At 40.2% G+C, this 14,868-nt stretch overlaps 1 protein-coding gene across 13 annotated transcripts in view; it reads right to left on the bottom strand.

Moving 5' to 3' along the window:
- The window catches only part of KLHL3 (kelch like family member 3), a 293,373-nt gene that overhangs the window by 81,368 nt on the left and 197,137 nt on the right, over positions 1 to 14,868 (bottom strand). For 12 of the 13 annotated variants that reach the window (XM_082725539.1, XM_082725547.1, XM_082725544.1 and 9 more), the window contains one exon: positions 2,909 to 3,015. The exons of the other annotated variant lie outside the window; for it this stretch is intronic. In XM_082725539.1, coding sequence (XP_082581665.1) covers positions 2,909 to 3,015 — 107 coding nt within the window. The remainder of the gene's footprint in view (positions 1 to 2,908; positions 3,016 to 14,868) is intronic. 13 annotated transcript variants of the gene reach the window in all.

Below are 14,868 nucleotides of genomic sequence, written 5' to 3'. Positions count from 1 at the left end.
GGCTGGCTGGCTAGATATCTAGAAGGATTCAAGGATGGACAGGAACCAGTTTCAAGGAAGATGTGAGCTGGGGATCACATTAGACTGTTTTATTCTTTATTATTTTCCTCCCTATAATCACTAGAATCCAAGATCTGCTCCAGAAGCATGTTTTCTATCTATTGATAGAATGACCTTGTTTTGGGGTAGACACTTCCACTACCCCAGAGGCAAGTTTACTAACAACAAGTGGAGCCAATATTACAATTCCAAATAGATTTCCTCTCTCAACACTGGACCTTCCAAACCACGCAGGCAAGAGAAAAAGGACTGGCAGAGGTACTTAGTGAAGGTGCAGCTAAATAACTATTGCAAACAAAATGAATTATTTTAAAGACAGACAGATGGATGAGGGAGAGGAGCAAACAAAGAAATAAAAACCTTACTATTAGAGTATGAAACTACACCAAAGAGAATCTAGCTCAAAACTTCCAGGTAGTAAAATCAGCTGGTTTTCTAAACCACCTTTTTTGGGCTACTAATTCCCAGCCCAAGGCTCACTGTGATGTAAGTGTCTTGGTCCACTTGGTAGAGGCACAGGTCCTTTACAAGATGAGCCAACAGGGAGCCCCAGGGGAGGAACTCTCAATACACAAGAGATAAGTCACTCCCAACTAGAACAACTCTTGCCCAGGAAAGGTCACAAACTATGTATTAGGAAGAGAGTAAGAACCCATTCAGCAAAAATTGGGTGCCTGCACTCACCCATTCTTAGCAAGCTCACATTTTTCAAACTTAACTTATTTACTGTCTCCTAAACACCATGCCCTGTGTGGTTGGCTCTGAGGATTCGACTGTGACAAGACATGGTTCTCAGATGCTCAAAGCTCACCATCAACTGTGGAGACATTTCGTTCACTCACTTAAAAAACATCTGGCTCCTAAACTATGGAAAGAGCCTAGATGTCCATCAACAGATGAATGGATGAAGAACATATGATATATATATATATATATATATATATATATATATATATATATATATGAATATTATGAAGCCATCAAAAAAAATCTTGCCGTGAAGTGTGTAAACCTGGCGATTCACAGACCTGTACCCCTGGGGATAAAAATACATGTTTATAAAAAAATAAAAAATTAAAAAAAAAATAATCTTGCCATTTGCAATGACACAAATGGAACTAGAGGGTATTATGCTACGTGAAATAAGTCAGAGAAAGACAACTATCATATGATCTTTCTGATATGAGGAACTTGAGAAACAAGACAGAGGATCATACGAGAAGGGAAGAAAAAATAAAACAAGATGAAACCAGAGAGGGAGACAAACCATAAGAGACTCTTAATCTCAGAAAACAAACTGAGGGTTGCTGGGGGGTGGAGGAGGAGGGAGAGGGTGGCTGGGTGATGGACAGACATTGGGGAGGGTATGTGCTATGGTGAGTGCTGTGAATTGTGTAAGACTGATGAATCACAGACCTGTACCCCTGGGGAAAATAATACATTATAAGTTAATAAAAAAAAGTCTGGCTCCTACTGTGTACCAGATGTTTAGGGTGTGGTAGTAAACAAATCCAACAATACCTCTGTCTTCGCAGAGCTTACAGTCTAGTGAGGAGAGAAAGATAAAGAACACATCGATAACCAACAAAAGGATTTTTAGAGAGGTATAAACGTTATGAAAAAATACACAGTGGGGAACTATGGTGAGAGTCATCAGAGGTGGCCTCTCAGAGGAGACATTGAGCTGTAAACTGCAGGATGAGGAACGCCTGGGTGGCTCAGTCAGTTAAGCCTCTGCCTTCACCTCAGGTCATGATCGCAAGGTCCTGGGATCAAGCCCTATATTGGGCTCCCTGCTCCACAAGGAGTCTGCTTCTCCCTCTGCCCCTCCCCCTGCTTGTGTGTGCTTTCTCTTTCCATCTCTCTCTCTGACAAATAAATAAAATCTCTTAAAAATTTTAAATTTAAAAACAAAAAACCTGCAGCATGAGAAGCAGCTGATATACCAGACCCCAGAGCACGGGCACAGCAGACCCCAGGAAACAGACAAGAACACACAGAGGGATAGTGACCACGCTCAAAAGCAGCACTGGGTACTTGGCAAATGTGGAGAAGGGACACCTGACCCAGTCCGAGGGTCTCACCCAGCCCAGCTGGCCCTTGGACAGCAGTGATTTGTAGAGCAGGGGAGGTGCTGTGAGGTGCTACAGACAAGAAGCTCCACCCACGGGTTTCGAGGAATTCAGTCTCACATGTGAACTAGTTGGACAGGGCTATTTGGCATGCACAAGAAGCATGGCTTCTCTAGAAAGTTGGCAAAGGTGCTGAAACTGAACGCCAGGTGGTGAAAATTCCTGTCTTATTCTCCCCTCCAAGCCCCACCATCACTTCTTCCAAATGTCTTCTACACTCCTGTAAAGGCTCAAGGATGTTGGCAGACCTTGCCTGGGAGGAATGGCTAGGGAAGGACAAACTAGTCCAGCATGGGGCAAGGTATCAAGAAGCCAAGTTCCACCAATATCCTGGATGATCTAGGGCAAGTTCCCTCCCTTTTCTCAGCCTCAGTGCTTCCCATCTGCAAAATGAAAAGATCAGAGGCATGGGGATGAGCCCAAGAGCCTACATGTCTAAAAGCTCCCCTGCACGATTCTGATGCACGCTGAAGTCTGAGGACTAATAAGCTCCGATTCCACCTCTTCTTCCCTCAGAGCGGGCAAGGGGTTACACACCAGGCTGGTTGCATCAAGTCCTCTGTGATGCAAAGCATAGTCTCTGACACACAGAAGTTCCTCCCAGTTCATGTCATGGCATCCTCCTTCCTCCCTCCCCTCATGCCACCCCCCAAAAAGGCTCCCTCAGCGGGGCTGTGGGCCCGTAACTGTGGGTCATTGTTTGCCCCTCACCATACCTGTGAACATCGCACAGAAGTAGGGGCTGCAGGCTGCCAGGACCACACGGTGGGCTTCTATCTCGACATCTTCCGCCACAATCATCACGTCACACAACAGCTGTTTACTGTAAAACACCAGGGAGGGGACAGCATGGGTCACAGCACCAACGCCCAACCCCAGCTACACAAGGGCATTTTTTTTCCTTCCACCCAGATTCCACACTGCCATCATACAAGGCTGTCAGGGACATTTGCCATACTGAGTTAGGCAGGGGGATAAGCTCATTGACTTTCCAAGTCCCTGATGAGCCTGGCGTTCTTTCCTAAAGCACACAGAGAGATCCAACTATCCAGGAGCTGCCACTCCAAGTCTCCTTCCTTTGTTGGCACATCTCTGCTTCTCAACTCTATCTGCTCTGGAACCCTGGGACAGCAGCTCAGAGAGCAACAGGGAAAGTCTGGGGCTATGAGTTGGGTGACTGGCTGAATGCCAAGGAGCATGAGCGTGCCGCTGAGGTGTGCCACCAGCGAGAACAATATCAGTCCCCCAAGGGATCCAATTCCTATGAAATACTCGTAAGAGGCCAGCCAGGTCTGGAGGCCTCAAGTATTCATCTTCGTACCCAGATTTAACATTATCGCCAAGAAGGTTACTCCTGAACAGCTTCAATACCCTGGAGTTACACCTGAAACTCCAATCTCTGCAATTATTAAGGCTACCGTAACTACCTTTTTACTTCTCATCCCCACTACACTGCACGTTCTGAAAGGGACTTGTTTACTATTAGATCCTAGACACCTCGGTGCAAGCCCAGCATACAAAAAGCCCTAAATTTTTGGTAAATAAATGAATAAATAAATAAACTTTAAAAAGGGATCAATCCACACTCATAGACAGAATGGATATCAGACAACTTTGAAGGATTGGAAGGGTGCCACAAGACTGTTTCGACCCAAGAATTTTTCTTCCACCAGCCTTCCAAGAGTTAACATTAAGTTCTATGTGCTAGGCACTGTTCTAAGCACTTTCTTATACCTAATATTTCATTTATTCCTCTCTAAAACCCCATGAGGTAGCGTTATTATTGTGTTCCATGTTTCAAAAAAGGAAACTGTGGCCCAGAGAAGTACTTTTCTCAAGGTCATACAAAAAGGGAGTAGTGGAAACAAGATTCAAATGCAGGTAGCTAAACCCCAGATCCCATGTTCCTAACGTCTATGGTAACCAGGTTACCACTAATCCTTCCTTCAGAGTGAAGCACTAAATGTGGGAGGGAAGACAGGACAAACACATGTCAACTGCACTCTAGTGGCAGTGGTTACCTAGGACGCTACTGGACTCAGAAGTCTGAGTCATGGCCGGGTTCCATGTGACAGTGATGAAATGACCAAATGATGGAAAAGACCAAATGATGGACCAAATAAATGATGGAAAAGAAGCTACCTATTTGTCATCTCTGTGTTGCATATTAAGCGTTTGCCAACTATTCAGACGTTAGCCCAAGATTGCTTATCATAGAATCATAAGGCTTGAAAAGGCTGGAGCTGCAAATGCCAGATGATCTATGAAGTTCAGAGAAGTGGCCCAAAGCCACAGAAGGCTGAGTTCTGCATCTAGTTCTGACTCTGGATATACTACCATAGTGACTCATGACGGGCTGATACTTGGAAAGAGAAAGATAATTATGCCCCATAGGGAAAAGTGAATAGAATAAAGTCCCCAAGAGAGGGTTTCTGGGAAAGGTGAGATCTCTGGGAAGCAAGAGGCAAAACCTGGGGATGAGACTTCACTCAACAGTGGACGGCAGACCCTACATACAAACTTTATCAGAATAAACCAGCTCAACTGGGAAGAGAATTGGCTCTGCGCCTAACCAGCTATGAGAACTTGGACAAACAATCTCACCACAGTATTCTCATCTTTCTTAAAGGGATATCTGCCACGGGTACCAAATAAATTGCAAATGCCACCTGACAATAGGCTAGTTTTTAATCTGGCCTAAATTTATTGTAAAAATGTATCCCCAACATTTGCACTTAACTTTCATCAAAGATTCTAGGGAGACAATGGAGTTCTCTCATCACTATTTGTCAACTATACTTCAATTAAAGAAAAAAAAATGACTAACCTCCCCCCCAAAAATACAACTTGTTGTTGTTGTTCTTGTAATCAGTATTTTAATTAGGAAAAGTAAAACAGATGGGTCAGAAATGCTGAGCAAAAGCTGAGCCAGGTGCTGAAAAGGGAAATGTCAGAGTGGCATGTCTTGCAAAAGCCAGAGGAGCTGATAGCTCATGAACAAAGGGGAAAGAGACAAGAAGGAATGAGGAATAAAGATGGAGACTCTAGTTAAGCAGATGAATGAGAACGGTTCTGCAGGACTGGAAGTGTATCTGAAGGCTAGAAAAACTGCAACCTAGAAAAGTGACCAAGATGAACTCACCAGAAACTCAATGTAGGCTTTGCTTACGAATGGTAAAGCCCGTCTGTACACTGAAGTGTAACCACTCTTTGCGAAAAAGAAAAGCCACAGCCCCAAAGCACTGCATGGCTCAGAAGCATTTCTTTTTTTTTTTTTTTTTAAGATTTTATTTATTTATCAGAGGGGGGGGAGAGAGCGAGCACAGGCAAACAGAATGGCAGGCAGAGGGAGAAGCAGGCTCCCTGCTGAGCAAGAAGCCCGATGTGGGACTCGATCCCAGGACGCTGGGATCATGACCTGAGCTGAAGGCAGCTGCTTAACCAACTGAGCCACCCAGGCATCCCACTCAGAAGCATTTCTAATTCTGTTGACTGGAAACCCTATAGGATTTTTTTTTTTTTTTTCTGAGCTGTCACATTCTACTCCAAAGGACAATCTCAAGAAACAAAAAGTAGGGCCATACACTTTGGGATAGCTGTAGGAAGGAAGCTCAGGCCCTGGAATGCAAGTAACCAGGGTTCATGTCCAATGGATATCAGAATTCAGATGAGCTGTAAACAAGATAATGAATAGTGCTAATAGTAAACATTCAGTACACGTTAACATTTTTCTTTTTTTTTTTCCCACTTCATTTAAGATTAAATTAGAGCTGCATATTAAACATCTAAGTGGGGTTTATCAAATAGGGAAATGGATATATGAGTCTTAATTTCAAAGGTGGGAGATGGTTAAGAGTTCAGAAGGAAGAGAAAGAACCAGCTAAAGAAATGAGAAAGTAACCACTGAGACAGGAGGGAAACCAAAAAGTTATGGTGTCCATTAAGTCAAGTGAAGAGACGGCTACAAAAAAGCAAGGAATAATCAACTATACCAAATACTGCTGATAAGTAAGAGAAGATTAGGGTGGCAAGCCAGGGCAATGAAGCAACAAAATGAAATAGGACATGAAAATGAAAAACATATAAATTTAAAAGGAAGAAATAAAACTATCTCTACTCATAGATGACATGATTTCATATATAGAAAATCATATAGGGAATCTACCAAAAAATTAATACAAATGAGATTAAGAAGGTTGCAAAATATAATATCAATATACAAAATCAACTATACTTCTATACACATGCAATGAACAAGAAATGATATAAAGAAAAATTCCACTTATAACAGCATCAAATAGAATAAATACTTAAGAATAAACTTAAGGAGGGCAAAACCTATTCTCTAAAATTACTGAACACAGTTGAAAGAAATAAAAGAAGAGGCAACCCTCTCAGGTCCCCTCCCTCTCTGGGAGCTTTGTACTATCACTCAATAAACTTTACTTTGCTGCCCACCAAAACATTTTTTAAAAAGAAAGAGTGAAAGAAATTAAAGAAGACTCAGACCTCCAGTGTTCATGGATTGAAACACTTAAAATTGTTAAGATGGCAATACTCCCCCAAATTGTTCTACAGATTCAACACAATTTCTATCAAACTCCCAGCTGGCTTCTTTGCAGAAATTGACAAGTTGACCCTAAAACTTATGTGGAAATGCAAGAGATCTGGAACGGCCAAACAATCTTGGAAAAGAACAGAGGTGAAAGACTCATGTTTCCCAATTTCAAAACTTACTACAAAACTTACTACAAAGCTATTGTTACATAGTGTGTAATAATAGAAGGATAAATATAAAGATCAATAGAATTGAGAATCCAGAAATAAACCCTCATATTTACAATCGATTCATTTTTAAAATATTTTATCATTTATTTTTTAAATGTTTATTATTGATGTGTAACAGATATACAATGTCGTATTAGTCTCAGGAATACAACATAGTGATTCAACAATTCTACACATTATAAAAAAAATTTAAAAAATAAAAAGAATAATAAATAAATAAATAAATAAATTTTTAAAATTAAAAAAAAAAACAATTCTACACATTACACAGGGCTCACCATGGTAACTGTAGCTACCATCTATCACCATACAATGTTATTATATTACTGACCTTATTCCCTATGCTTAACCTTCCATCTCCATGACTTCTGTACTTCAGAAATGGAAGTCTGTACCTCTTAATTCCCTTCACCTATTTTGTCCATTCCCCACTCCCCTCTTCTCTGGTAACCACCAGTTTATTCCCTGTATTTACAAGCCTATGTCTGTTTGTGTTTGTTTGTTTGTTTGTTTGTTTTTAAATTCTCGTTTCTTTTAGATTCCACATATAAGTAAAATCATATGGTATGTGGCTTTCTCTGTCTGACTCATTTCCCTTGGCGTAATACCTTCTAGTTTTATCCATGTTGTCACAAATGGCATCTCTTTTTTATGGCTGGGTAATGTTCTAGTCTATATACATATACATAATGGGATGCCCACACGCGTGTGCGCGCGCACTCACACACACACACACACACACACAAGTCTTCTTCATCCATTCATCTATCAATTGACACTTAAGTAGTTTCCCTATCTTGGCTATTATAAATAATGCTGGAATAAACACGGGTGCATGTATCTTTTCAAATTAAGTGTTTTCATTTTCTATAGGTAAATACCCAGTAGTGGAATTCCTGGATTACATGGTATTTCTATTTTTAATGTTTTGAGAAACTTCCACACTGCTTTCCACAGTAGCTGCACTAATTTCTATTCTCACCATTGGTACATGAGGGTTCCTTTTCTCTATATCCTAACCAACATTTGATATTTCTTCTCTTGTTGGTACTAGCCATTCTGAATGCTAGAAGGTGGTATCTCATTGTGGCTTTGATTTGTGCTTCCTAAAGATTAGTGTTGTTGAGCATCTTTTCATGTGTCTGTTGGCCTTATGTATGTCTTCCTTGGAAAATATTTATTCAGATCTTCTGCCCCTTTTTAATCAGATCATTTGTTCTTCTGGTGTTGGTATTTTTTTTAATTCTAGTATTTTATTTATTTGTTAGAGAGAGAGCACAGCAGAGGGAGTGGCAGGCAAAGCAGGCAGAGCAGGTAGAGGGAGAAGCAGGCTCCCCACTGAGCAAGAAACCCAGCACAGGACTTGATCACAGGACCATCAGGACCTGAGCTGAAGGCAGATACTTAACTGAGTGAGTGACCCAGACATCCTGTTCTTCTTGTGTTAAGCTGTAGAAGTTCTCTTTGTCTTTTGGATACAAACCTCTTATCAGGTTTATCATGTGCACGTATCTTCTCCCACTCTAGGGTGCCTTTTCATTTTGTTGGTGATTTCCATTGCTGCCCAAAACCATCAATGGATTTTTTTAATTATTTATTTTTGAGAGAGAGCGCGAGTGAGTGAGACCATGCAAGATCATGAACAGGGGAGGAGAAGGGGCAGAGGGAAAGGGAAAGTCAGACTCCCCACTGAGAGGGAGCCCAACTCAGACTCAAGCCCTGGACCCTGAGATCATGACCCGAGCCAAAGGCAAACACTTAACTGCCTGAGCCACCCAGGTGCCCCCAGTCAATGGATTTTTTTTTAAGATATTTATTTATTTATTTGACAGAGAGAGATCACAAGTAGGCAGAGAGGCAGGCAGAGAGAAAGGAAGGGAAGCAGGCTCCCTGCTGAGCAGAGAGCCCGATGTGGGACTTGATCCCAGGACCCTGAGATTATGACCTGAGCCGAAGGCAGCGGCTTAACCCACTGAGCCACCCAGGTGCCCCAGTCAATGGATTTTTGACAAGGGTGCCAAGACTATTCAATTCAAGGGAAAAAACAGTCTTTTCAACAAATGGTCCTGGGAAAACTGGATATCATACACACAAAAATAGGACCCCTACTTCACATGATATACAAATACTAACTCAGAATAGATCAAAGACCTAAATATAAGAGCTAAAACTATAAAACCCTTAGAAGAAAACAGGGGTAGAGCTTCATGACTTCTGATTAGACAATGGTTTTTTACACAGGACACCAAAACCACAAACAACAAAAGAAAAAAACAGACACCAAGCACTTGGTGCTTCCAAAGACACCATCAGGGTATCAAAATAGTGAAAAGGCCACCCAAAGAATAAAAGAAAAACTTTGCATATCATATATCTGATAAGATGCTTATATCTGGACTGTCTAAAGACTTGAACCCTTTTAACTCAAAAATGGACATATAACCCAATTTAAAAATGGGCAAAGGATCTAAGTAGGCATTTCTCCAAATAAAATATAGCAACGACCAATGAACATACAAAAAGATGCTCAACACCATTAATGATCATAGAAAAATACATATCAAAACCACAATGAGATACTACCTCAGACACTAGGATGGCTATAATCAAAAACACAAAAAATAACAAGTGTTGGCAAGGATATGAAGAAACTGAAACCTTCATACACTGCTGGCAGAAATGTAAATTGGTGCAGTGCTTTGGGAAAATAGTCTGGCAGCTCCTCCAAAAGTTAAACATGTAGTTGTCATATGACACAGCCACCAAAAGGTATATAACCAAGAGAAATGAAAACAGGCATCCACACAAAAATGTGTATGTGAATGTTCACAGCAGCATTATCCGTAACAGCCAGATGGCTGGCCTCAAATGTGATATAGCCATAGAGTGCAACATTATGCAGCAATAAAAAGAAATGAAATATTGAAACATGATAAAACATGGATAAGCCTTGAAAACATTCTCCTGAGACGTAGGTCATAAAACTTTTTCACAGTGGGTTTGCCACCAGAACACAGGTGTCATGAAAACCACCACTAAACCTAAACCAAAATGGGAAAGGCAAAGACTCCCACCAACATCATTGTCAATGGACACCAGTCGAGCTGACCTACCACTACTGGTCATCTGATGCACAGATATGGTGAAACTGACAAAACAACTATCAAAACACTTGAGAAGGAGGCTACAAGACAGGAATGCGCTCCTTGAAGGATACTTGAAGTATGCCTGGGTCTTGGATAAATGGAAAGCTAAACATGAACATGGTATCACCAATGGTATCTCCCTGCAGAAATTAGAGACCACCAAATATTACATGACCATCACTGATGCCCCAGGCCACCGAGACTTCATGAAAAACATGATTAGAGGTGTATTTCAGGCTGATTGCTGTCCTGATTGTTGCTACTGCTGGTGATGAATCTGAAGCAGGTTTCTCCAAGAATGGGCAGACCCATGAGCATGCCCTTCTTCTGGCTTACACACTACGTGTAGAAGAACTAATTGCTGGCGTTAACAAAATGGATTCCATTGAGCCACCCTACCATCAGATGAGATATGAAGAAATCATTAGTGAAGCCAGCGCCTACAGTAAGAAAACTGGCTACAACCCCAACACAGTAGTAGCATTTGTGCCAATTTCTGGTTGGCATGGTGACAATACGCTGGAGCCAAGAGCTAACCTGCCTTGGTTCAAATGATGGAAAGTCACCAGGAAAGATGAGAATGCCAGTAGAACCACACTGCTTCAAGCTCTGGATTGCATTCTGCCACCAGCACATCCAACTGACAAGCCCTTGCATCTGCCTCTCTGGGACATCTACAAAATTGGTGGTATTGGTACTATTCCTACGGACTGAGTGGAGACTGGTGTTCTTAAATCTGGCATGGTGGTCACCTTAGCTCCAGTCAATGTTACAAATGAAGTAACGTCTGTTGAAAAGCAACATGAAGCTCTGAGAGAGGCTCTTCCTGGGGACAATGTGGGTTTCAACATCAAGAACGTATCTTTCAAAGACGTTCATCGTGGCAATATGGCTGGTGACAGCAAAAATGACCTATCCATGGAAACAGCTGGCCTCACAGCTCAGGTGATTATCCTGAACCATCCAGCCTAAATCAGTGTTGGATACATGTCTGTGTGGGATTGTCACAAAGCTCACACTGCTCACAAATTTGCTGAGCTGAAGAAATAGACCATCGCTCTGGAAAAAAGCTGGAAGATGGTCCAAAGTACTTGAAATCTGGTGATGCTACCATCATTGATATGGTTCCTGGCAAGCCTATGTGTGTTGAGACCTTCTTTGACTATCCTCCTTTAGACTATCCTGCTGTTTGTGCATGGGACAGAAAGTTGTTGTGGGTGTCATCAAGGCAGTGGACAAGAATGCAGCTAGAGCTGGCAAGGTCACCACATCTGCCCAGAAAGCTCAGAAGGCTAAGTAAATATTATCCCCAGGCCAGTCTCAATCAGTGGTGGGAGAACAGTCTCAGACTGTTGTGGTGTATCAACTGGACCTTTAAGTACTTGTGATAACAATGCATCATAAAATCTTCAGAAGGAAAGGAGAATATTCTGTGGACCATTTAATGTGTGTGTGTGTGTGTGTGTGTGTGTGTGTGTGTGTGTGTGTGTATGGCAGTTTTAAGTTATACACAACTAATGAATCATTCAGCACTACAACAAAAACTTAGAATGTACCATATGCTGGCTAACTGAACATAATAAAAAAAATTAAGTTAATAGTTTTTAAAATCAGTACTTTTTAATGGAAACAGCCTGACCAAGAATCTGTCACAGAATTTTGAGAACCATCAAAAAAAGCTGAATGGGGAAAAAGAAGAAAAGAAAGAAATCACAAAAAAACATATTACATCATTCTAAAATAAGCAAACCCGTAGAGACAGAATGTAGATTAATGGTGGGGAAATAAAGAGAATAGTGGGATTACTGCTAAAATATATTAGGATTTTTTTTTGAGGGAATGATGAAAATATTCTAAAATCAACTGTGAATTGCACAATTCTGTAAATATACTAAAAGTCATTAAATTGATACTATAAATGGGTCATATTATATGGCATATGAATTACATATTAATAAAGTCATTACCAAAAAAAGAAAAACAATAAGCAATGTGCTAAGATGGTTCATTACTAATAATACAGGCACAGCGGCAGACCATCTTTAAAAAAAAAAAAAAAAGGATGGGGGCAGAGAATTGTTTGTGATGGTTAAAACTGTCAAAATGGGATAGAAGAGATTGTCTCCCCTTTTCAGGGTGTTATTCCAAAAAAAACCATATCCCCACTTGCTGGCTGGATGGCAAATCAGGAACCGTAGTCCATTAGGATGCTGTTGCCCAGAGGCAGCTATTGGTCTAACGAGAGCGGAGCGATAAAATGCAAAAGGAAGAGGAAGACTAGGTGGTTACCATGCCAACAGCCCATTATCTACCATGGCAGTAAAAAGAATAGGAAACTCGTGAATTGTGTGATTCATAAATTGCATAGAACATGTGTGCGTGAACTAAAATAGCTTAAAATTGCAGGAGGAAGATGTGAAAACAGTGCAAGAAATAACCCCCAGTCCCTGGAATATCATGGAACATTTCATTAGCTTAGTCCCTGGACAGCAAGATGCTTTACCAGGCCTTCATTCAAACAAAGTATGCCTCCCTCCAGGTCACATTAAGCTCACCCAGATCAATGAAGTATCTTTTCAGGCTCCCTTTATCTCCTTCACCCACCCATTTCACTCTAGTTTTAAAAACTAGCCATATCTTTAATACTTTAGAAATTAAAAGAATTTAAAGCAATGAAGTACCTTAGAACTTCATAAAAATCTTTAAACACCACTAGAATGCAAGCTTCATTGAGAACAAAACTTTCACTCTCTAATCTACCGCCACCTTCATGCAACTGAGCCCAGCACTTAGTACGTCATCGTCATCAGAATAATAGCTAACAGTTACAGAATGTTCTCTACACACCAGGGCTTCGTGACAATGTCTAAGGAATTGGTATTACGATTACGAGACTACAGGTTGTTGAAATCAGCAGCACCTCTACTTCTAAGGAATTAATTCCATAGAAATAACTGTGAACATGCACCAGTATTTAACAACAATAATATATGTGCCATCAGTGTTCTAAGCACTTGACTTACTAATCCTCTTAACAAGCCAGCAAACCTGGAACTATTATTAGCTTCATTTTATAGTTGACAAAAGTGAGGTCAGGGACATTAATTAACTTGTACAGGGTCATAGAACTGGACTGCTGGAGCCAAGGTCTGAAACCAGGCTGCCTGCCTCCAGGGTCTATGCTTTTGACTGCTATGCTATATTGCTCCCGACATAATTCCTATAGGTGCTATTTACCGAGGGACTGGAATACCTAGACATCTACCAACAAGGATCTGTTTTTCAAAAATTAACCAAAAATATAGAATATCATTCATCCACTTAAAATAACACTGTAGAATAGTCAGTGCCATAAAAAACTTGTTCAGTATCGGGGTGCCTTGCTGGCTTAGTTGGTAGCACATGTGACTCTTGACATGGTTGTGACAAGGTTGTCAGCTGGAGCCCCACATGTGGCAAAGAATTTACTGAAAATAAGTAAAAAGAAATTTAAGGGAAAAAAATTGTTCAATACAGGGTTAAGAGAAAAAATTCTGGTCATCTGGTTTTAAAAGAAAAACACTCTTCCAAGTATTAACAATGGTAACCACTGGGTATTAAAATTGTAGATGATTGTTTGTTTGCTCATCCGTATTTTCTAAATGTTCTATAATATATTCCTTTTCCCAAAAAAAGAAAACAAAAATGGAAATTTTTTAAATTAAAAGAAAAATAAAAGGGAAATCTATGTCTAAACCTGTATTAGAGATTTCCTGGCAAAACATATAGATTGTGCTCCATTTGCCCCCCCCCCCAAAAAAAAGGAAAAAGGGAAGAACAAGATTGTAATGGTTATTCTATCTGTCAAATAAACTGAGCTCAGGGATGCCCACATCACTGGGAAAACACTACTTCTGTGGATTTTGTGATTTTTACAAATGTTATCTCTCTAATGCTTTCATGTACAAAATGGGATTTTCCTGTTTTCTTCTAAGAGTGGTACAGTCTTAGGTCTTTTACATTTAAGTCTTTAATCTATCTCAAGTTAACTTCTGAAAGCAAGGTAAGATACAGGTCCAAGTTTATTATTTTTCATGTGCCTGTCTAGTTTAACACTACTGATTGAAAAGACTACCTTTCTCCATGAAGTATTCTAGCTTCTTGTCAAATCTTAGTTGACATATATGTGTGGGTTTATTTCTGGGCTCTCAATTATGTTCCTGGATCTATGTTTGTACCATACTGTTTTGATTGCTACACTCCATGATAAAGTTTGAAATCGGAAAATGTGGTATCTCCAGCTTTGCTCTGCCTTCACAAGACTGCTTTGGCTATTCAGGGTCATCTCTGGTTCCAAACAGTTTTAGAATTTTTTTTCTATTTCTGAAAAAAAAAAAATGGCATTTGAATTTTGATATAGGTTGCATCTATATGATGACTTTGGGTATTATGAACATTTTAACAATATTAATTCTTCCAATCTATAAAAGTGGAATATTATCCATTTCTTTTTGTCTTCTTCAATATCTTTCAACAATGTCTAATAGTTTTCAGTGTACAGATCTCTCACCTCCTCAGTTAAATTCCTGAATATGTTACTGTTTTTAATGATACTGTCAGTGGAACGGTTTTCTTTCTTTTTCAGATTGTTCACTGTTCATATATAGAAATGCAGGTGATTTTTTTATATGTTTATTTTGTATCCTACAGCTTTACCAAATTTGTTTATCAGTTCTAAGAGTTTTTTGGTGGCATCTTTAGGG

This window comes from Mustela nivalis (assembly GCF_964662115.1).
Source record: "Mustela nivalis genome assembly, chromosome: 3".
Lineage (NCBI taxonomy): Eukaryota > Metazoa > Chordata > Mammalia > Carnivora > Mustelidae > Mustela > Mustela nivalis.
This window is presented reverse-complemented; position numbering and strand designations above follow the sequence as displayed.